Raw genomic sequence first — 22,682 nt, 5'->3', positions numbered from 1 at the left:
AACTTCTACACTCAACCAAGAAACTCATGTCCTCTGGGGAGATATTTCTGAGGTTTTTCCCCCCAGCATTTAATCGAGATTATCTTGGTGCCAGCTTCCTTAGCTTGAAAATTCCAAAGATAATGGCTTGCACTGTGAGTTCTAAGGATACACTGTATTGATTTTTAGGTAGGTAATGATAAACTGATTGGCAGCCCTTGGCTTTGATGTTCCGGTTATATATTCCCTGTACTGAACTCAATCCGCTATTGCTAGCTGACAAGCAAAAATCATTAAGTCTCTATGGACCAGAAGTACTAAATATGGTTTCAGCTAAGGGAAATGCACAGTGTAGTAACAATGATTCCCAAATCCAGCTAAAAGGATCTTCGGAGAAATGTTTCAACTTTATTCTAGTAGAAAGCACTACCGTGTGCCCGGGGCCAGTGAGGTCTCGGGACCTGGCCTTGGTCTGGGTTCAGTCACTGGGGACGGGCGCGACCCCGGGCTCCGGCCAGCCTCTCGCTCGCCGCCCCTCACCTTCCAAACCTCCCTGCAAGCGCCGATTCGCGGCTCCCCTCCAGAGCCCTGCCCGCCACCGCCTCTCTTTTCCGGGCAGAGGTCGCCGGAAAAGCCCACATTAGCAAGGCGCCCCGAAATAAGCAGAGGGACTGCTCGCAGGACAGCAGAACTCAACCGGCAGCCGGCGCCGCGCCGGGCTCGCCCGCGCGGCGGCCCTGAGCGCGGACCCGCGAGCGGGAGGGCGCGCACCCCCGCCCGCCCCCGCCCAGCACCCCTCCCGGAGACTGGGAACGCAGCTCGGGGCTCTCGGTTACCTGCGGGAGCGCGCCGGGGGAGGAGGCCCAGGGTCTTGGCTCCGGTCCCCTCTTCGCCCCCTGTTGACACCAACCACTCTTGCCTCCCCCCGTGAGGCCGTGGCCACTACACGCACAATCTCCTGGGGCCGGGTCCTTCCGACACCACAGAGACTGGCCCGGAAACGGCACAGAATACCAGCCTTCGCATTCCCCTCCGACACCACCACTGAGGCGAACGAACCCGGAACCAAGCTAGAGCGGTCACACAGGTGATTCTCAGGCAGGTGCCATCTTAAGTGTGGGCGCCAGTGATGGCTGAGATTCACTCACTGCTCCCAGCAGCTTAGTTGGTCTTCTAGGGTATCTCCACTCTAGTGCCTTCGATTAAATGTATAAATTGGGCTTGATTTAATTTTTAGCCTTCTAGCTGGCCAGTTTTAATTTCATTTCCGCCCGAATCCAAAATGGCTATCGGAGGCCTTTACCAAAGCTTATAGTAAAGGGGCGGGGCGGATAAAAGGGCTTGTGGCGATTGGCGAGGACTCTCGGGAGACCGACATCCCGTAGTCCCAAATTCTGATTGGTTGTGCTACGTGGCCCAAAGCTGTCAGGGGTCCTGGTGATTCCTGTTTAAGCCTTGGAGACGGAAGTCAAAAGTAAAATTGGGAATAATACCTACTTCTGATATTAATGGTACCTACTTAGTAGCATGAGAATAAAGTGAGTTTATGAAATGGTTTTGAAACCACATAGCACAAAGCAAACATTTTCACTACTATCATCTTCATGATCTACAGTAGTCATCACTAAATGCAGTTTTGGATTGAATTTCTGTTGACAAGGCTGTGTTGCCACTTTTGCTCCTTACTACACTTACAGGAGCTGAGGTTAAATTTATGGTTTTTATTCAGTAGAGATGTAAATAAGTGCCTGCCACAATAATTAATTTTAATAGTTACTGGTATTTTGCCCTATAAGTCATTAAATCAGTAATAGTCAACAAACATATAAAAGCAAGCAAACAAATTGCAAAGATTTTAGAGTTCCTTTTTATTAGATTTTCCCCTCAATTTTGGTGCTAAAGTTGCTTTAGCATTCTCTAGTTTTTTTTATTTTAAAACCAATCATTTCTGACACTCATCATAGTAATTACTAAAACACCTGGTGTCACTATCAAGGTGGCTATAGTATTTGTGGCTCCATCTCTGGAATGTGGCCTTCTGGAGTGATACTAGCTTACTACCCTGAAGGGTGGATTCCTAATAACTAGAATGCTAGCTGCTCCTGGGGAATAGCTTCAGTCAATTAAAGCACACAGAATATTACGTTATCTATGCAGAAGTAATTTAAGCTGCCCATCAGGATAAAGAAGTAGCCTATTAAAGGCACATTGTAAACATCTACAACCAAATTCCCTGAAGCCCTATGAAGATGAGTAGAGTTTATAGCCAGTCCCATAGGGAAACCTCAGTACAAATTAGAAAAAATATAACACATATATATTATAGGATTATTAGCTCCAACATCCATTCTCACTCTCTTCTCCCTTCTTTGTTCACCTTCACCACAGAGCACAGAGTCAAAGAAACCAAAATGAGCCTTCTTTGCAGCTGGGTGGTCACAAGTTGTGGCCAGTGAGATGTATAGCAAAGTTGTGGATGGACTGGGGGGTTAAGAGCAGTGCATTGAGAAAAGCTTCTACCTTCCTAATAAAGCACCTACTGAAGAATCATGAAACAAGTGAACATGCTAAGGAGAGAGAGTTGAGAGATGGAAGGAATGAGATTCTCTCAATGCATTTCATACTGTCCCTGGAGTTTACAAAGTTTTGTCTTCTTTTCCCAGAGGAGTAGAAATAAGTCCCTTCAACCAGTAAATGAAATCTTCTGCAGTCAATATAACTGCTCACATGGCTCATCCTTACCCACTATTGAGAAAAAATATTTTATTGTTGAATGACTAAGAGAGAGATGAGAGCCACACTCATTGCTTTCCTTCCCCAGTGTTCATCTAGTCACTTCTAATTATTTACTCATTATTTACTTCTAATGTCACTTTGGTCTCTAAACACACATCACTTGTTAAGTCTCTGGATTAAAGATTCCAGACTTACTGAAGTCACAGGTTACTTGTACAGTTTTTCTTATAGGGATGCAAAAAATTGTGTCCAGTGGACATTTGATTCTGACAAAAGATAGACAGTACTCTAATGACACCGATTAGACTCAGCTATCCTAATTAGTTAGGTGACAAATTCTTTTTGTAAATTACCTGCTTGTGGGACTGGTTTGAAATCCTAAGCCTGTGTATAGATTTCTGGGCCCTCTAGATTCTCATATTCTAATAATGGAAGGCTGATGTCTGGCAACAGTTCAATCTACACATTGTAAAATTACTCATTTTGACAATTAAAAATCACTTTCACCATCCTTAAAGACACTAGTATTGGTCTGAGTTAGATATGGCTGAAATGCTAGTAGTATCTGTCCCTGAAGTACGGATTTCGGATTGAAGTTTTTCTGATGCCAAGACCTCTGAAATGTGAATAGCTTTTCAACTTTAAAGTGCCTATGAATCACTTTGGAATGTTGCTCTAGTAAGGAGACAGAGTAGGGAAAAACAATGAGTGTATAAGATTATGCCTCTTTTGAAGAACTTCAGCATTGAGATAGATATGGATGTTAATTTAGGTCTGTCCTTTAGGGGTGGTTAGTGACCATCTGAAAGCATGTTAAAGATGCAAAAGCTGAAGCCTCACACTAGATTTTTCCATTTAAGAAGCACTACCCTGTGCGACCTGGCATCTCCCACCTTTGACCTCACCTTCTCTTCTTCTCCCCTTCATGTACCCCAGTCCACTCACACTGGCTTCCTTGCTGTCCCTTGGACATGCCAGGCAGGCATGAATTTGCCTCAGGACCTTTGCTGTAGCCCTTCCTTCAGCCTGTCATTGTTTTTTCCTTGATAACTATTTAGCTAAGTCTCTCATTTCCTTCTACTGTATCTTTCCTCAAATCTCATCTTCTTAATGCAAAACCTACCCTTTTCAGTCCTACAACCTTTACCCTTCTGCCTGCTGCACTACTCATGCTTCTTGTTCTGTTCACTTTTCCATTTTTCCATAGCACGTACCACCTTCTAACAGCCATATGCTATATTTTATAAATTGTAAAAACTAGTTTTTTCTTACTTTAACACCCCTAGAAGTCAGATTCATTTTTACCATAAATAGCATCTCATAATTTGTCAATGATTTTTGTTCTTAATGGCATCAAATGTGTTGACATTTCATAAAGGAATTACTGTGCCTTTCTTTCCATGCAGTTTTGGATTGAATTTCTGTTGACAAGGCTGTGTTGCCACTTTTGCTCCTTACTACACTTACAGGAGCTGAGGTTAAATTTATGGTTTTTATTCAGTAGAGATGTAAATAAGTGCCTGCCACAATAATTAATTTTAATAGTTACTGGTATTTTGCCCTATAAGTCATTAAATCAGTAATAGTCAACAAACATATAAAAGCAAGCAAATTGCAAAGATTTTAGAGTTCCTTTTTATTAGATTTTCCCCTCAATTTTGGTGCTAAAGTTTCTTTATTTTCCCCCTTTCTCAACAGAAACTGTTTTCTTCACAGATTTCTTCAATTCACTCATTGACATCTTTTTCTTAACTTTGCCTCTACTGTATAGAGAAGATAGAGTCCATTAGGCATGAATTCATCAGTCTAGTGACACTGTCAGCAGTAAAGTCCACAGTGGTATATATAGCCACACAAGAAAGTCACCTGTGTCACAAAAGCAAATGGGACAGCACCAACTGCTGCTGAGAGAAGAGTGGAAGAGGAAAGGCTCATTTGCCTTTTGTATCTTTAAGAAACAGGAAAGCAAGAAACAGCTAAGGAGCCAGTGGGGAATGTGCTGAAATCACAGTAGTCTCAAACCAAGAACCTAAACAAGGCATTTTAATAACGGGAAATCAGACCAAGAAGGGTAATGTGAAAGTTATCAGAATCAAAACAGAGTTGTGTCAACCCTAACAACAACAACAACAAAAAGTAAACAGACCAAGGGGGTTAGGAAGTAAGGGTTCTTACACCTGAGTGCCTGATAGTAACTGTCACACACATATACACACACAACAAAACAACAACAAAAAAACAACTATGGCAGAACCACAAGCTTGCACAGAAGCCACTGAGCCCTTACACAAAAAGTACCTGTACAAGGACATAAGCTCAGCAACGGTCTGTTCAGCCCTGAAATCCACTACTCATGGTAATCACTGTGGCCAAGGATTGTTGCTTCTAAATACCCGATGTAACCCTTCGCATTTTTGTCTTTAGAAGCTTCCCTAACCCCAGTCTCTTTGAATGTGCCCACAGTTTAATTTGGGCTATGTACTCCTATTGCAGTTTTCTGCTATTCCCACGTAAATATCTGTGTTCTTTGGAGAATCTCTCTTGTTTTTTATTTAGTTTGATAGTAACTAGGACTTACATGAAAATTTGATTACACTAATGGAGTTTTTTAAAAGAGGAAACAGCTAAAAGGAAATTACACAAAAGAAGGAAATGACAAAAAATTAACTCTCTGTACAAACACTGAGCTGAAGAGAGAATTTGGTTAAGTCTCAGAGGGGAGCTGTATTCACTGTTGCTCCTCTATTCCCCCTAGTGGGAAATCAACAGTGCTGCCTAGGCAGATGTGTATGTTTGCTACATTGAGTACTTTTATGGCTGTTTAAAAAAAAATGACTAGACTTATGAATGACAAAGAAAGATTGGGGTATCCATGCAGTGGAATATTATTTTTGCCATAGAAAGGAATGAAGTTTTTGTATATTTTATAGCACAGATAAATTGTGAGAATAATGTGCTACATGAAAGAAGCCAGAAACAAAACACCATACATTCTGTTTACATGAAATGTCCAGGGTAGGTAAATCCATAGACATAGAAAGCTGATTAGTGATTTCCAGGGGCTTGTTATATAAAGGAATGGGGAGTGGCTACTGATGGATGAGGGGTTTCTGGGTTTTTTTTTTTTTCTGTCTTTTATTTCACCCTTTTTACATTTACTTGCATGTGTATACATTGTTTGGGCCACCTCCCCCCAGCACATTCCCCCCACTTCAGACAGAATTTGTTCCTCCCTCTTGTCCTCCGATTTTGTGAAGAGAAAACGTAAGACATAAGACATAAGACATAAGAAAGGCATAGCGTTTTTTGCTAGTTCAAGGTAAAGATAGCTATACAGGGAGTTTCCTAGTGTTGCTTCCATGCACTTGTGTATTGCAACCCACATTGGCTCATCTCTGTCAGACCTCTTCACTACTTCCTTGTCCCCTTCCCATGGTGGCCTCTGCCTGTTTAAGATTACTATGTTCTCTCCTCTACAGTGAGTACATCAACCACATTCGAGGTTTAGGTTTTCTTCCCTTTCCCTATTCCTCCCATGCACGTTCTCCCCTTAGTGTGTGACCTGTGTCTAATATTACTGCATTTGTTTTGGGTCTACAATCCACATATAAGGGAGAACATGTGATTTTTGGCCTTCTGAGCCTAGCTAACTTTGCTTAAGATGTTCTCCAGTTCCATCTATTTATTTGCGAATGACAAAATTTCATTCTTCTTTGTGACTGAGTAAAATTCCATTCTGTATAAATACCACATTTTCTTAATCCATTCGTTGGTAAGGGGGGATCTTGGCTGTTTCCACAGCTTGGCTATTGTAAATAATGTTGCAATAAAAGTGGGTGTGCAGTACCTGAGTCACATTCCTTCAGGTATATCTGTAGGAGTGGTATTGCTGGATCATATGGCAGATTTATGTTTAGTTTTTTAAGGAGCCTCCATATTGTTTTCCAAAGTGGTTGTACTAACTTACATTCCCACCAGCAGTGTATGAGGGTTCTTTTTTCCCTGCATCCTCGCTAACATTTGTTGTTGTTGGTGTTCTTGATGATAGCTATTCTAACAGGACTGAGGTGGAATCTTAGTATGGTTTTTGATTTGCGTTTCCTTTATGGCCAGGGATGGTGAGCATTTTTTCATGTGTTTTTTTGCCATTTGTATCTCTTCCTTTGAAAAAGTTCTGTTTAGTTCAGTTGCCCACTTCTTTATTGGTTCATTAATTTTGGGAGACTATAGTTTTTTGTGCGCCCTGTATATTCTGGTTATCAGTCCTTTGTCTAATGTATAGCAGGCACATTATTTTCTTCCACTCTCTGGGTAGTTTCTTCAATTTAGAGACTTTTGTTGTGCAGAAGCTTTTTAATTTCACTTAGTCCCATTTGTCCATCCTTTCTCTTAGTTGCTGGGCTGCTGGAGTTCTGCTGAGGAAGTCCTTGTTTTTGATTCCCTATTTGTTTCTTTAAATATTTTAAATAGGTTTTATATTCTCTATATAATGGGGGCCAGGTGCCTCAATTGCTGCTCCTTGTTTCATCCTCTCCTTGTAATTTCCCCTGAAAGCCTGTGTTTACTAGATCTTAATCTGTGACAAGCCTGTGACACCTGGGTTGAAGGTACATTCCTCTAGGAAGTCTGTGTTCCTTTCTGCTAGGCCCTCCAGAGGTTACAACATTATACATGTGTAAATTTGAACTCCAAATTCAAAGATGTTCAAACATATGTTTGAATTCTCAGGGGAGGTTCTTCCTTCTGACTCAAAGTCTAGGCTGGATGGGTGACTTGAAAGTCTCTAAATTATTATATCCTTTCAATCAGCTCTTTGGGTTTTAAAATGTCATTCATCATTAAATTATTTTGTAATATATATATATTTTTGGAAGATATTTTACATTTTCATTTAGTTTTATAATCACTATTAAATTGTAAATCTTTCAATGCTCAAATTATTTTGTGACTTCCTGATTTCTAGAGCTAATTTTGCAATATGTAAATTATTAGCCATTGGAACACTTCTCTTATGAAATGTGAATGATAGGTACAATTTCTGAAATCTTAACAATATCCATTTCCTTCACAAAGGAAAAACAAAGTGTCTTTAAAAAAATAAAGAAAATCAGTCAAGTGTAGGAAATCTATGCCTAAACAAAAACCACCAACCTTATGGATCGCACTCTATTGTCTTCTGCTTGAGGGCAGTTTGCGCCTTTGAAGTATTTTGTGTTTGTTTGATATATACATAATTATATATAATTATATATATATATTTTGGTGCCAGGGCTTCATGTATGCTAGAAAAAATGTTTTATCACTGAGCTATATCCTCAGCCTGTCTTTTCAAGATTCTCATGTTTGAAATTTCACTTTTTTTTCTCAAGAAGTTTTCTGGCATATGTCATTAATTTTTAGTCAAAATCTGGTGAAGCCAAACATTTTCATTCTCTGCAGTATAAAGGAATTTTAGGTATGCTTCCTTAACTTCATTAAGCAAACTTTCCTTCATAAAGAAAGCAGCAACAAACCAGTCTATACCTAGGTAGAAAGATTACAATTTCTCAATTTGTGAAGTCTTAAAATAATGAAAATATGTAGGGAAAGTGTGCATAGCTCTGGGAATATTATGAATTATCTGTCAGCAATGTTCTTCGTCAATCAGTTTTTAACAGTGTGAGTGAAGTTAAAGCTATAGAATGCTTGCTTTACTTTTCTATTACTGTCACTTCTGTATATTCTTTGTGTACATGATACGTACAGGAAGACATTCAGTATGGACACTGCTATCTTGGAAGCAGTGAGGCAGGTCTTTATCATTGACTAAACATGTAAGTGCAGGCACATTTAATATCTCCTGGCCTTAGCACTCTTCACTGTAAACATGAGAGCTGGATATGGTTGATTCTAAGACACTTTCCAGCTTTAACATGAAATCTAAAATAGAAACTAAGACAGACAAATTATGCTTTCAGAAAGATGAATTAAGTTGTAAGTTTCGGGGCATAGACCACTATCTTAGGTTCAGATTCCATAAAGACCATCACATACTTCTTACAAATACTGACTTAAAGAAAATATATTGATTATATTTAAATATTTTATGTAATTGGTTTTCCAAATAAGATGAACTTTTTTCAAAGGACCTTTCTGGCTCTACTACTGTATGCTAAAAATGTAAATTAAACTAAACAGTATGGATAGATTAATGAGATTTTAAATTCAAGGGCAGAAATCTTGTCTTTGACCAATATATTCCCTTTGGAGATTCATATTTCCTTTCATAGCAGGAAATCAAAGCATAGCAGATAGATCAAAGAACTATCTACAGATTATATTTATTTTATTGGTCTTTCAATACTGTAACATTACATGAGTTATTTCAAAAAATCATTATTAATCATATCACTCCATGTTGTATCTTATAGAAATTAGTGAACAAACAGGAAATGGGTACCTAAGTGAGTGAAACAATCTGTTCCTTAACTTTCCTGAGACTGAAATAAGTGACTTTTCCAAACTTTAAACTTCATGAAGAATAAAAGGTAGAAGCCCAATACCAATCCTGTTTCATTTACGCCATTTGTCCCAGGTTTTCTGTTACAATTAGAAAGTTATGAATTCAAATCACTTAAGACACTACTTTTTTTAGGCAGTACTAGCATTTGAACTTAGGGCCTTGTGCTTGCTAGGCAGGTGCTCTACCACTTGAGCCACTCTGCCAGCCCAAGAGACTATATTTGCTATATAGCATCATCAGTTACAGCATGTATCCATTATTAATTAAAAACTCAAAGTTAATAGGTTTGTGAAGAAACATTTTAGGTGTACAGCATAGAATAAAAAACTGAGGTTCTAAGCTGGGTGTGGTGGTACACACCTATAATCGTAGCACTAGGGAGGTGGAGGCATGCTGTGTCACTATGGAGTCCAGCATGGGCTACCTAGTGAGTTCCAGGCTAGTCTGGGCTAAATAGTGAGACCCTGTCTCAAAAAAGAGAAAAAAGCTAAGGTTTTAAAAATAAATTTAAAGGTAGACCATATCACATGAAATCCTAAAACACTTATAAGTAGGAAAAGAAAGCAGAAAACAAAATTCATGTGAACCCTAAATAAGCCTGTACCTTCTAGAGAAACACAGTGAATATAAACATATGACTTTGGCTCATTCATTTGTATTTTATGTTGCTTTTTAATAGAAATTAAATTAGTCACTTAATATACATAATGTAGTGTTTGTTTTCCAGTCTAGTAGCTTTTCAACATTCACAGTGAGTCTCATGGGAAATGATATTCCATATCAAGATGTGGCTGGATGAGTGAACAGTGTTGTAATCAACTGCACTTAACAGAAGACAGAAGGGGTTGAAGTTAATCTGCAGCTAACATGGAAAAATAAGAAACACAGACCCACAGTAGTATCAACATGCATTATTAGGCCAAGTTTCAAAGGTTAACCCAACCCGCACAGACTTCTTCTAAGTTGAGAGTACACACAGAAAGGGATGACTTTATCGGGACCCAACGCCATAGTAGTAAGGTTCATCAGGGCGGAATCCATACGCTGTAGCAGGACGTCCAAGAATGCCCACTGGTTGGCCAAAGCCATCCATTCCAAGGCTGAAAAGAGAAAAATAAATGATAAGCAATGTTTTTCATCACACATACACAATGCAGGTCAAGTAAGAGACCTAGAATTTTATACCTCCAAGATTCTCCGTTTAGTAGTTGATTTTTGGGATATCATTAACCTTTTTTCTTTCCATTAAAATGTGTGTAATAAGATACTTCTAACAATATTGGTTGAAATTGTCAGAAACCCCTGTCAGCAGGTCTTACTCAAAACAAGAAGAATCTGATCAAAAAGTCTGATTTAATAAATTATTCATATGTATGGCTCTTATGATAGAATATGAAATGATTTTTACATGCTATCAATTATTTAGTAGTATATTGCTAGAAATGATCAAGTTAAAACTGTAGTAAAGAGTTTTTCTATGTATTAGGGTCTCTCTGTCATATGACTCCCCTATTGGTAAGGACATATTAGCAACGAACTCTGACCCAGGGCCAAATCATATCATGAGCCTGAGAAAACAAGAGAAGGAATTCCACAAAATATAAAAATTAGCCAGATTTTATCTGCAAATCTTGATTCCTCAATACAAAAAATTACTAAACAGTGTATCTTTCTTTTGAATGACAGCAAGACAATTATGAACTCTGATGCAGCTTATTCTATGGAAATATTAGAAGTCTTAAGGTAATCTTCAGAGTTGTAAAGACAGCCTGAAGCATGGATACACTTTATGATTATTTGAAAAACATGCTTTAGTGTACTAATAAATTATTTAGAAGAAGATCTGTTTTACAAAGCACTTTTTAAGTCCTAGGGAACTATCCAACACTTAGGGAGAAACTATTTATTTTGTCAGGCAAATGAGGCAGCTATAACATGCTCATGCACGGCCCATGCAGTGAATGCTGGTGAGTTTGATTTCCAAACAAAGGGAATCATTTATAATGTGAAAATGTAAGCTTTGAAAAATATTTGAGATTGTATTAGATGGAAAAATACTTTTCACCAGCAGAATCTCAAAATGATTAAATATATGTTTACACTGGTACTAAGTTCCTCTAATAAAGTGAAATTAAACTGGAACTCTTTAGTTTAAGGTTTGGGCTAGGAGTGGTGGCTCATACCTATAATCCTGGCTACTCAGGAGGCAGAGACTGGGAGAAGAAGATGGAGGTTCCAGGCCAGTCTGGGCAAAAAGTCCCCAAGACTCCATCTTAACCAATAAAAAACTGGGTGTGATGGAACATGCCTGTAATCCCAGAACCATAAGCAGGAGGACTGTGGTCCAGGCTGGCAAAGGCATAAGCTGGAGACCCTATTAAAAAAATAATTAAAGCAAAAAGGATGGGAACATGGCTCAAGGGGTAGAGCACCTGCTTAGCAAGCAAGCAGAAGGCCCTGAGTTCAAACCCTAGTACCATAAGAAAAAGTTAAGGTTTCAACTAATGTATGTGCATGTGTATGTGTATATAATTAGGACAGAACTAAAGAGTGAATGCAAAGTATATATATACATACTTTGATAAATATAAAAATACATATATATATATACACATATATTTCACGTGAATCTACCTCTCAGGAGAATAGATTTTCTGAAATGTAAGTTTCAGGTTAGTGTTTGTACTGAGTGATCCTAGACAAATAAAAATTTTCTTTATGAAAATCTGTGTCTATAATTTCTCAAAGCTGGTTGAAAAATTTAAGTCTACATTTTATTTTGAAATGGTAAAAACATAAGCACTCCTTCCTACTGTGGTCCCATGGGAAGGGAAATATTATTCTAGAGGCAGCTTGAAAGATGTTTCAGAGGTTAGTGGAGTAAATGAATTTCTGTTCATTCACAAGCTATATCTGTATCAGTTTAAAATTAGAGGAAAAGCTGGCTGTTGAAAACTTTTCTCTTGAACCCAAAACTAACAAAATACTCATGCACCTAGACAACTCTCAGCTATTTAAGGGCTAACTATACAGGTTTTGGACTACAACTTACTCCTTCTTCATATTTCTGCAGAGTACCTGCCTTCTACCACTCCTTACATTTTTCAGCTCCTCCTGTGAGGCTGAAAGCAGGAGACTTAGGTTAAGCTCAATTTTGTCCTCATTTTTCAGTCTAGGGTCTATGGTGAGATTTCTTTCATGATTTTGGAAATAAGAGGTACACAGTGGATCAGTGAATGAATATGCAAAGGCACCTTCAAAACAGAACATCTTGCAGAGGAGCTGTCAGGAACATCATTGCAATTTTACCTAAAAGATGATGTACATGAAAGCAATGCTAGAAATCTCCCTGTATAGCTATCCTTAACTCAACTAGCAAAAACGCTTTGTCTTCCTTATTATGCTTATGTCTTTTCTTCAACAAAATTAGAGATAAGGGCAGAACAGGTTCTGCCTGGAAGTGAGGGAGGGAGGGGGAAAAGGGTGGGGAAGGGGGGCGGGGGAAGAAATGACCCAAATGATGTATGCACATGTGCATAAATGAATAATAAATAAATGTCTATGCTCAAAAAAAAAAAATGATCCCCAGAAGGGAGTTTGTTAGCTATTCTGGCACAGAACAAGGAGCGCCTCAGCTACAATGTTGGTAAATAGCAACCTAAGCAGTTCCTTGGTGATATGGTAACCTGTACCAGCATCAGGGGATCTGGCGGTCTTTTGGTATGTTGGTTCTTAATGAGGAAGGGGTATGATAACAGGGTCTCAGAGACTGAGGCCATTCTATATTTAAATTGAGTAAGTCTCCATCTTTTGATTTCTATGATTAATAGGTAAACTGCTGTTTTACCCTGTGGTTTGCTGACAGAATGAAGAATAAATTTAGATATGCCTTAATGGCTACACTTTTCACTGTAAATAAAAACCGGATCTTTTTGCTTTTGTTTTTGTTTTTAAATATGCAAGTCATATTGCTGATGAGAATCTGCATTCCCAAGTGAGTGACCAAACCTTGAGCATCGGAGTGAATTTCTTAGCTTGCCAGCCTCAGGTCTTGAACATTATAGTATTTAGGGCACTGGGGCAAAGTTCTTTTATGCAGTCAGCAGTTCACCCAAAGACAACTGTATGTGTTTCAATGTAGAGAACAACACTTAAACGTTTTTTTCTTTTTTGGTGGTAGCAGGGTTTGAACACAGGGCCTTGTGCTTGCTAGGCAGGTGCTCTACTGCTTGAGCCACACCTCTAACTCATAAGTTTTTGAACTCTATATATTGTTTGAGAAAAATTTAAGGAGAAAATCTGAAACTGACTCAAGTTTTTTTTTTTTTTTTTTGGCATTATTCATCATGTATCATAAATGAAGTTGCTATTTAAGACTACTTAAAACATGACCAGTTTGCTGGGTACTTTTCTAAGAAGTTATAGATCCTTCTGTATTATGAAAGATCAGCTACACCTGTAAATTAATGTCACAGTTTGCTTTGCTAATCTATCTTATTTGGATCTAATACAGTTGGGGAAGCAGGGCTTTCTAGGATGCTAACACCTGGAGACAGATACTCTTTTGGAATATGTGGATACTAATTCTGCTTTTTGTCTTGAGATAAGGATGTACACTTGGTTCAAAACTAGGAGAGCCTAATAGTGAGTATTCTTTCAAACAGAAGCAGACAGATTCTTTATTTAAGTTTTTCTGGAAGGAATAGAAACCATGAATACAAAAGAGCCGTGTCGCAGCAAAAACTGTCTTTCCTGACCCAGAAAGATTTGACTTAAACAGTATCAGCAGCACTGATGTGTCCTAACTAGGACCCCTGAGAACAAAGGGAAACTAGGCCGTGATATGTTGCAGCCGCTCTTACCCAGCATGATCGTTTGCTTCAGATAAGAGTTTGTGTATTTGGCTACTTATACTGGAATTTAATCCCATCTTGCACAGCATGACTCTGAATGTACACTCTCTGCTTACTACTGCTAACTCACATAAACATTTGTATGTCCTTCTACATTGGCATATGTGACTATTACACTACTTTTTCATTACAAGGCTAGTTATTTAATGATATTTAACCTTTATTCTTACTGTTTAGGTAACACATTTTGGACCTTTGAATTTCTAAAATCCATTATCTTTTCTTATAAATAATTCTAGTCCAAGGAAAGAAAATTATTATTGCTTATTTTGAAAAGATAACTAAATGATAAAGTCTACAAATTAAGATTTATGACTCAAGAATCATGATTCTGGGGTACCTTGACAGGAAAATAAAAGAATTTTTAAGTGAAAAATTATGTTTAAAATTAAATAACAAATATAAACATATCTTGAATTTGTTTTTACAAATCTGATACACTATAAGCAGAAGACTGAATTTTGAATTTGAAACAGATCCTTAACAGCATTCATTGGAATCCTAAGCCTGATATGATTCAGAGGGAAATTAATCTGTAAATGACAAGTGACGCTTCACATGCAGCACGTGACAAGGGAATGGCAGCCAGTAAGAAGTCCTAGGTACTCGCAGGCTCTGACTACATTTCTTTGCCAGAGTTGACATTCCTGAGGAAAGGGAAGAAAATCACCTACCTCTGGCAGTTTGTGAGGCTTAATTAGTGCGTATTTGTAAAGCACTTTGAAATCCTTGGATGAAAAGTGCTGCATAAGTAAAAAGTATCATCATTATTTTATTAAAATTAGATAAACGCAACAAATCTTTTTCTTTTAAATTCCTGAGTCGGAAATATACAGAGCAAGTAATAAATTTATTAGTGGATGCTACCAAAACAGGAGAGAATTCAATCCAATTTTAATAGGTTCCTAAAGATCTATGACTTTGTAACATTTTCAGAAATAATCTTGTTTACATTTCCTTCACAACATTCTTGACAGAGTCCACCCAGCTCTTGTCTGAACGCCTCCATTAATAGATACACCAAACTGTTAGGAAGTTCTTTCTTACACTCATTCGAAATCCAGTTCAGTTAGTCTTACAATTACCCTATGGAGCCACACAAGAAGGCTAATTCTTCTTTGCTACAACTGCTTCACAATCCTCATTTACTCAATCTTCTTGACATGGTCTCAGATCTGTATCATTTTATTTGCTCTCTGAAATCACTTTGATTTTTCACATTTACTTTATTTGATGATTCTTATGATGCGATCTGAAGTTAAAGCAGAATTCAATGAGCTCCTACCTCTGACCCTCTAGTAACACATACTAAAATTGTATTGATTTAAAAAATTTTAAGGAGTCATTATTACATACAGGCTAAGATTGATTGATTGTGTGTGTGTGTGTGTGTGTGTGTGTGTGTGTATGCATGCACAGACATACACCAAAATTTCATTTATAACGATGTTTACTTTTATATTTTTATGTTGGGTCTGTCTTTAAGGATTCTATTATTCTTAAGATAAAATTGACTATGATGATATGTTTACAAATAGTGAATAGTGATTCTTGTTAGCCACCCATTCTTTGTGATTCATAAGGTTAAGATTAAATGAACCAAGCCTTGTATGCACATATGAATAATAAAAGAAAAATGAAAAAAAAAAAAAAAGATTAAAGGCTGGAATTATTTTGGGATTGTCAAGTGAAAAGACAATATAAGCTATCCTTCATGGGAGGAAACTTCTCAGGATTTCACAGAACTGTATGAAATGATTTTTAATAATTTTCTGGAATATTTCATTCTCTTTGCCAATTACTCTAATATATTGATCACAGAGCCAAAATGAGTATTTTTATGTTCTTTTCTAAATAGATTATAAATTGATCATCAGAATAGTTTTAGCTTAAGTGTGATTTGTCATAGGGAATTTAGATCTATAAGTTGTGATTCTTTGTATGTAAATCTGGCCATTCAAATAGTACAAACATTTATTGAATTCCTATAACGTATAAAAAGTACAGTGCTTGGAGCTAGAATAAAAAATAAGACATGGTACTGGCAAGGCAATAAGACATGGTCCTGCTTATAAGCTTTAGAGGCAGTGAATATAGGACAAATATTCTGTTAATATAATGTTACACTACTCTAGTATAAGTAGTGAAAGACAAACTATCTAATGAATGGGAAATATTTAATATACTCACATAAGAGACACATACAAATTGCTACAGAAGAACTGAAAGCCAGAACACTTTCATAGAAAATAGTTCATTTTTAATGTATTTGGTATTACATTTCCTGACATTATATTTTTATTGTCTTTCCTATTAGAATGTAAACACCATGAAGGGCTTATTCCTTGATATATCCCTAGCATCTAGCACTAATTCTGACATGGGGGTGGAGATCAAAAAGTATTGAATGGATGAGTCTTGAAGGACAGATAGGATTTCACAGGTAAAAAGAGAGTTGCTGATAGAATAGCAGCCTGGGCAAGAGAGAGAAGGGACCAAAGAACAGCAAATAGTTATGGGTAAAGTCTTCACTTTTTGAAATAAGCAAGTGGCAAGAGATAAGTCTATAAAGGGAAGTTAGGACTAGATATTAAAAAGCTGTAATCTCAGCTATGCAGGAGGTAGCAATAGTTCAAGTTCATCCAGGCCAAGGGAAAAAAAAAAAAAAAGAAAGCCAGGAAGACACTATCTCAAAAAACAAGTTTGGTGTGGTGCTTCATGTCTATAATTCTTACTTGACAGCAGGATTATGGTCTGAGGTCAGTGCTGGAAAGAATGAGACCCTACCTGAAAAATAAACTAAAAGCAACAGAACTAAGAAGTGTGGCCAAAAATAAATAAGTAAGCAAATAAATAAAAACCTCTCCATATGCTATGCTAAGAACTATATGCTTTTGGAGAATTGTCAATGGTTTTAAAAGAGATTGACCTAATTCTATGTTTTAGAAAAATATCTGTGGTAGGAGAGGAGGGTGGGAGGCAAAAACACAAAAAAAGCTTAAGACTATTATGGCTATTCAAATGTGAAAAGAGGGTCTATGGAGGGCAATGCAGATACAGCAGTGATCAAATATCCTACATTTCATACAAAGAATGCTGTCTTTTCTTTTTTTAAGTGAGTTTTTAGTTACAACTACTGGCTTTGAACTGAAAATGGAGGTGGAGAATTTCAAAACTGGATGGAAAATTTAAAGGCTATAGTTAATTGGAATGAAACAATTCTTGCCCCTTTATAATGGGAAAATGCTTCATTAAATAACCGGAAGGCTGTGGTGTTCTATGTAGATGAAGTCAGCTTGCCTTTGTTTAATAGGAAGAGCACATTTTCTTGGAAGTGTAGTAAGAAGTAGTGCTATAAAATAATAACATTTGTAAAGTGATGTATTAAGTTGCGATCTAAATGTTTGTAATTTATAAACTTACCACTAGATGGAGAGCTTGTATCACCACTGAATACCTACACTACACTAGGAAGTTTTAAAGCAAGGCTTATCAAATTTAAACTCTGCATATTTAACATTAATAGAATGCAGTTTGCATTGCTTCCTCTGATGATCAGTCAACATTTCATAAGTGTTAAGTAATTTATTTAGAACTATTTAAATAGGAATATGTATTAAATGCAAACAGTTTTATTTGTGAAAATTTTTCTTGTATCCTAAGAAAATAGGTTAAAAGAAAAGATGCCAGTTGTCTTGGACACTAAAATCTATAATGTACATTCATATTAAAATACTACTATTGTAGCTTAACTTTAAAAGTTTTCATTGAGCTGGACACCGGTGGCTCATGGCTGTCATCCTAACTGATTGGGAGACTGAGATGAGGAGGAACGCAATTCGAGGCCAGCCAGGGCAAGTAGTTTGTGAGACCATCTCCAAAATAACCAGAACAAAATGGACTGGCAGTGTGGTTCAAATGGTAGAGCATCTACTTTGCAACCCCAGTCCCACAAAAAGTTTTTTCATCAAATATCAGTAGAATCTTGTTTCTGTAAATTTACTTATAATAAATGTCTATTTTAGGTTGCTCAAAGGTATTACTTATTGCTTTAAACCTGAACCACTGTATTATTGAGAAAATGAAATCCAAGAACATAGGTAAGCAGTCTTTCAATGAGTTTCACCAATATATGTGTATCTGTCATTTTACAATTAGTTTTATTCTTAATCTTTTACTTATACTCTTTTACTTTATAATCTTTTAATTATAAAATTCTTTCATCATGATAAAAATAAATATCCAAAACATCTTTAAAATATTTTTAGTGAAATCAAATTAGTATTTTTCCAAAAATAGAGGACAAATTACATGAGTTATAGCAGGCTGTATTTAAAGTACTCATCTGGAGTTTATTAAAAATTTCTTAAGGACAGCTGTCAGTCCTTGGAGACAGATTCTTTCAATTTAGTGACTATGCTGAGATGCTTCAGATAAAAACTAATTTGTACTAATGATGGAAGGAGCATGTGTAAAATAGTCACTAATTTATTCCACATGGTAAAGAAATTCCATTTCACTGACTTTTCAAATCTCTTCTTACACACCTTAATCTGTTATTTAATTTAGCTCAGGGCTTTTTTTTTTTTTTTTTTTGGCAGCACTGGGGTTTGAACTCAGGGCTTTGTGCTTGCTAGGCAGGCACTCTTAACTCTTGAGCCACTCTGCCAGCCCTCAAGTCTGTTTTAATGATTATATTTTTTATGTGGAGATGTTACAACTGGTATTTTTATACTATCTCATCACTACACTGTATTCTATTGAAGCTTATTACATTTTATAGTCTCACTGAGAGTTTTCTCTTGCCTCTCTTGGGTGTTCTAGTTCTTGCTGTTGTATCTAATGATTTTCCATGATGTCCTTTTTATATGTGCTCTGTAATTGTTTTGTGTGTGTGTTCAACTCCAGGTCCCCCCACCACCCGCACCCCATTTCTTGGCCCTTGAGCTGTGGAAGTATCCCAACATAAAAGGTTGGTTATTTATTTATAATATGTCAGGAGCCTAGGAGATTTACTGTCATGAAACAATCTGGCTGGCAAATTATTACTTTTTTGTGGGGGGGCCGGGACTACTGAATAACTCAGGACCATGGGCTTGATGGGCAAACTTGCTGCCACTTCAGTCATGCCCCCAGCCCTTTTGCTTTCAGCTTATTTTTCAAAAAGGGCCTTATTCTAACTTTGCCATGGCAGCTGGCCTCAGACCATGATCCTCCTACCTCTGCCTCCTGAGTAGCCAGGACCACAGGTGTGTACCACCATGCCCCACTTCATGTTTTTTGGAGACAGAGTCTATCTTTTGCCCCAGGCTTGCCTAGATCATCCTGATTGGCAAATTTTTGACTTGGGGGTTTGCTGAATTAGATACACAATATAAATTCTGAATCTACTCATGTACATGGAACATATTTGTGGTTTTTCTCATGGGATTGTCCTCTCCCATCCAGGGCTTTAATGCATAAGACAAGTTTTGGCCACGTCTCTGGGCTGGTAAATTAAAATCATCTAGTTCTCTTTCATTTGATGAAAAAAAGGCAGCTCTGATGCTGTGAGCTTTATATAGAGAATTCAGATGCATTCTCCTATAACCATATAACCTACACCTACTTCAGTACTTCTGTAGAAAGTTTTTATTTTTTAGCACTGGTGTATCCCCCAGCTTTCTTACGAAGTTGGTCATGTATTTTAAGATTTTGTTACATTTTATCCACCATTACTATGGATCTATGAAGGTGGGGTCCTTCCAAGTTAGTTCAGGCTGCCATCTTGCTGGAAGTCCTTTCCGTTTTATTTTTATTTACGTACTCTGCACAGTTAAAGAAAAAAATTACAAACCTCAATTCTTGTGACTCAAAACTTGCTTTCTTGAAGAGAAAAATGACTTGGAAGAAATAGCAGAGCTATTCAAAGGTATTTTATTTTTCTTTATTTGTTGCTACCAAAGAAAAAAAATACTCTAATAGATACCTAATGAAAATTGTCAGATATAATTATCAAGCTGAAGTGAATATTTACTTAAACCTGTAATGGTCTCAGGGTTTTTACAACAATCTTTTAATGAACATAGGCCATCTAGTCATCTTTAACTTTCATGTCTTCAATTAATTCTAAGGACTTCTTGAAACTGGCGGTTCGGAAAATATCAAGTGATGCCTCATTTCACACCACCAAATGTTAAGAGAACTTACTGAGTAGCTTAAACAACCTCTGGGTCAATAAAGTGAGTCATTAGCACCTCTTTTAAATAATTGTTTATCTGTTACTAGTTCAACATTTATATAATTTGTCATAATACCTTGGTTTTTTAAGTTACAAAAATTACTGCTATAGGCTTAAAGTAGAAACTATCATGTGAGTAGCAATGTTTTCTCAATAATAGTTTAACCATATCATCTGGTACTGAGTGAGTTAAATCCTGAACACCACAACTAATTACTGTGTAATGCTAACCTACTTGCTGGTTCATTTTGAGACTCTTTAAAATATGAACTGTGTATTTTACCCCTATGCACTCTCTTAATGATTTGTTTTTTTAGACTGAAATCACTTCCAGCCATCAGTTATACTCTTGGTCTCTACATATGCACTTTTCCAAGCACAAATATTTCTTTTTCCTATTGGTCTGCCAGCCCTGTCAGAGCAAATTTTACTTTAAACTAAATGCTATGATACTTAAAACCTCTTGGATTACTCAGGCTGCTAGTGTGATCTATGACCTTCCAAGAATGACAGCTGAACTTTCCAATTTGCTTATACTGCTTAGGGAACTAGAAAGCACATGCCAAAAAGGAAAATGTTTCTGATGTTGAACAGAGAGGAGAGTTCTCATTGGAGGTGGGGGCAGGAGACTATTAAGTACTGAAAAATACTAATAAGAAATGAAAAGAAACTAAACATGCTGTAAAGTTGACTACCTCAAACATAATTCAAAAGTTAATGCTAGTACTAAAAACTCTTTAGCTGAACCAACTGGTTAAAATATGAATAATGACTTTTAGTTTCTGTAATTTAAGCACCAACTAGAATTTTAGTATGCACTATCGAAATGAGCAAGTTCAAGAAATGGAATAGAATCTAAATTTATCCTGAGTCCTATACAAAATTGGCAGTTTCATTTTCCCTTCTTTCTTTATAAGACAGAAATCTGACACATGAACAAAATCAAAGAGGTAATATACCTAATCTAACACTCATAATATCAATCTCTCTTAAATAAAAAATGTTAAGTTTCTGTGAAAACTCATGTCTGAAAAATCCTTAAATAATATAGTTTGTAATATTTTTGAAATTTTTACTTTTTTACATAAGAGGTAAATTAATACTTGTTTTAAAAAACTGAATTTTTTAAATCAAATATAAAATGTTTAGTGTAAGTTTTCTAATTTTATCTGAGACTGTTCATTTATTTGCCCAAGACAAATTATGTTCATCTGATAAAAATCCAGGAGTGATTGACAAGAATATTTTGGTAGCTAAATAAAACTAAGTAACAGTTTTCCAAAATTAAGGACAGAAATGTGGATAACAGAAATTATAATTAAAAACATTGAAAGTTCATATTATTAAATAGCTAAGTGAGAGAGTATCATTCTAAATAAATTTATAATTGTGAATATACAAGGAAAGCATTTCCTTGCCTTATTAGGGTCTTTTTAAAGATCTGTGTTGGGAGGTGTTACTTGCTACTTTCCAACCACTAATTCAGTAGTTTTAGTAGTAAGTACAGGTTAGCTAAATGTTTCATTTATTTAGTATCCTTTACAGTGACTGAATATGACAGCTTTGCATTTAGCACCAGAAGAATTGGTGCTTAATGTCTACACTTATCTCATAAGCTTTCTTTGTCCTAAAGAATGTATTTTATTACATTATGAGTCTATTAAAAAAAGAAGGATCTAAGAATTTTCTGCTTAGATCTAAGACTAATTCTAGATTGTTTGATTACAGGTCTTCTGATGATGAAATAAGGTGTTATGTTATCTTCAAAGAATAGAAATAAGCACGTACTGCACTGATACCAAGCAAACACAGTGTAGGGTAGAATGTGGGAGTATATGATTCTAACATTTACCTGACTTATACCCTATTTCGTATCTTAAAATTATTGTTAAAGAGCATAAGGAAACACTATCCTGTTTTTTTCTTTATCACTGAAACATGGCATTTCCCCATTAGTTTAACAACTGGCAATAAAGTTTGTTAAATTCATCAAAGCTAATTTAAAAATGAACTTAACACCTCCTGAATTTTATAAAAGCTTAGTGTAATGACCTCTGAGTTGGAATGTTGGATGGGATTTCTGTCTTACTGCTACAGCTTGCTTCAGTCAATATCTACAACTTTGTCTTTTCTTTCTTCGTGGAATAATGGCTATCACTTTTTAAAATTTTTAAATTTTTTTTATTGTTTTATTATTCATATATGCATATAAGGCTTGGGGTCATTTCTCCCCCCCTGCCCCCACCCCCTCTTATGATCTCTGTGCCTTGAGATCATTATATTTCTAAGTCTCTTTCAAGAATAGCACATACATAGTATATATGTAGTATTG

The 22,682-nt window shown here is 36.6% G+C and overlaps 2 protein-coding genes across 6 annotated transcripts in view; both read right to left on the bottom strand.

Moving 5' to 3' along the window:
* Positions 1-1,160, bottom strand: part of Scyl3 (SCY1 like pseudokinase 3) — a 35,665-nt gene extending 34,505 nt beyond the window's left edge. Inside the window, exon 1 of one of the 3 annotated variants that reach the window (XM_074047519.1) lies at positions 816-1,160. The gene's annotated coding sequence lies outside the window, so the exon portion shown is untranslated. The remainder of the gene's footprint in view (positions 1-815) is intronic. The other 2 variants (XM_020171049.2, XM_020171052.2) reach the window with 2 other exon arrangements.
* Positions 1,161-9,023: 7,863 nt separating this feature from the next.
* Positions 9,024-22,682, bottom strand: part of Kifap3 (kinesin associated protein 3) — a 129,638-nt gene continuing 115,979 nt past the window's right edge. For 2 of the 3 annotated variants that reach the window (XM_074047515.1, XM_020171057.2), the window contains one exon: positions 9,024-10,317. Coding sequence is in view for 2 of the 3 variants with exons in the window: in XM_020171057.2 (XP_020026646.2) it covers positions 10,209-10,317 (109 nt within the window). In the remaining variant the exon portion in view is untranslated. Of the gene's footprint in view, positions 10,318-14,804; positions 14,874-22,682 lie in introns of all 3 variants that reach the window. The other variant, XM_020171058.2, reaches the window with a different exon arrangement.

The sequence above is a fragment of the Castor canadensis genome, chromosome 11 (genome assembly GCF_047511655.1).
Source record: "Castor canadensis chromosome 11, mCasCan1.hap1v2, whole genome shotgun sequence".
NCBI lineage: Eukaryota > Metazoa > Chordata > Mammalia > Rodentia > Castoridae > Castor > Castor canadensis.
This window is presented reverse-complemented; position numbering and strand designations above follow the sequence as displayed.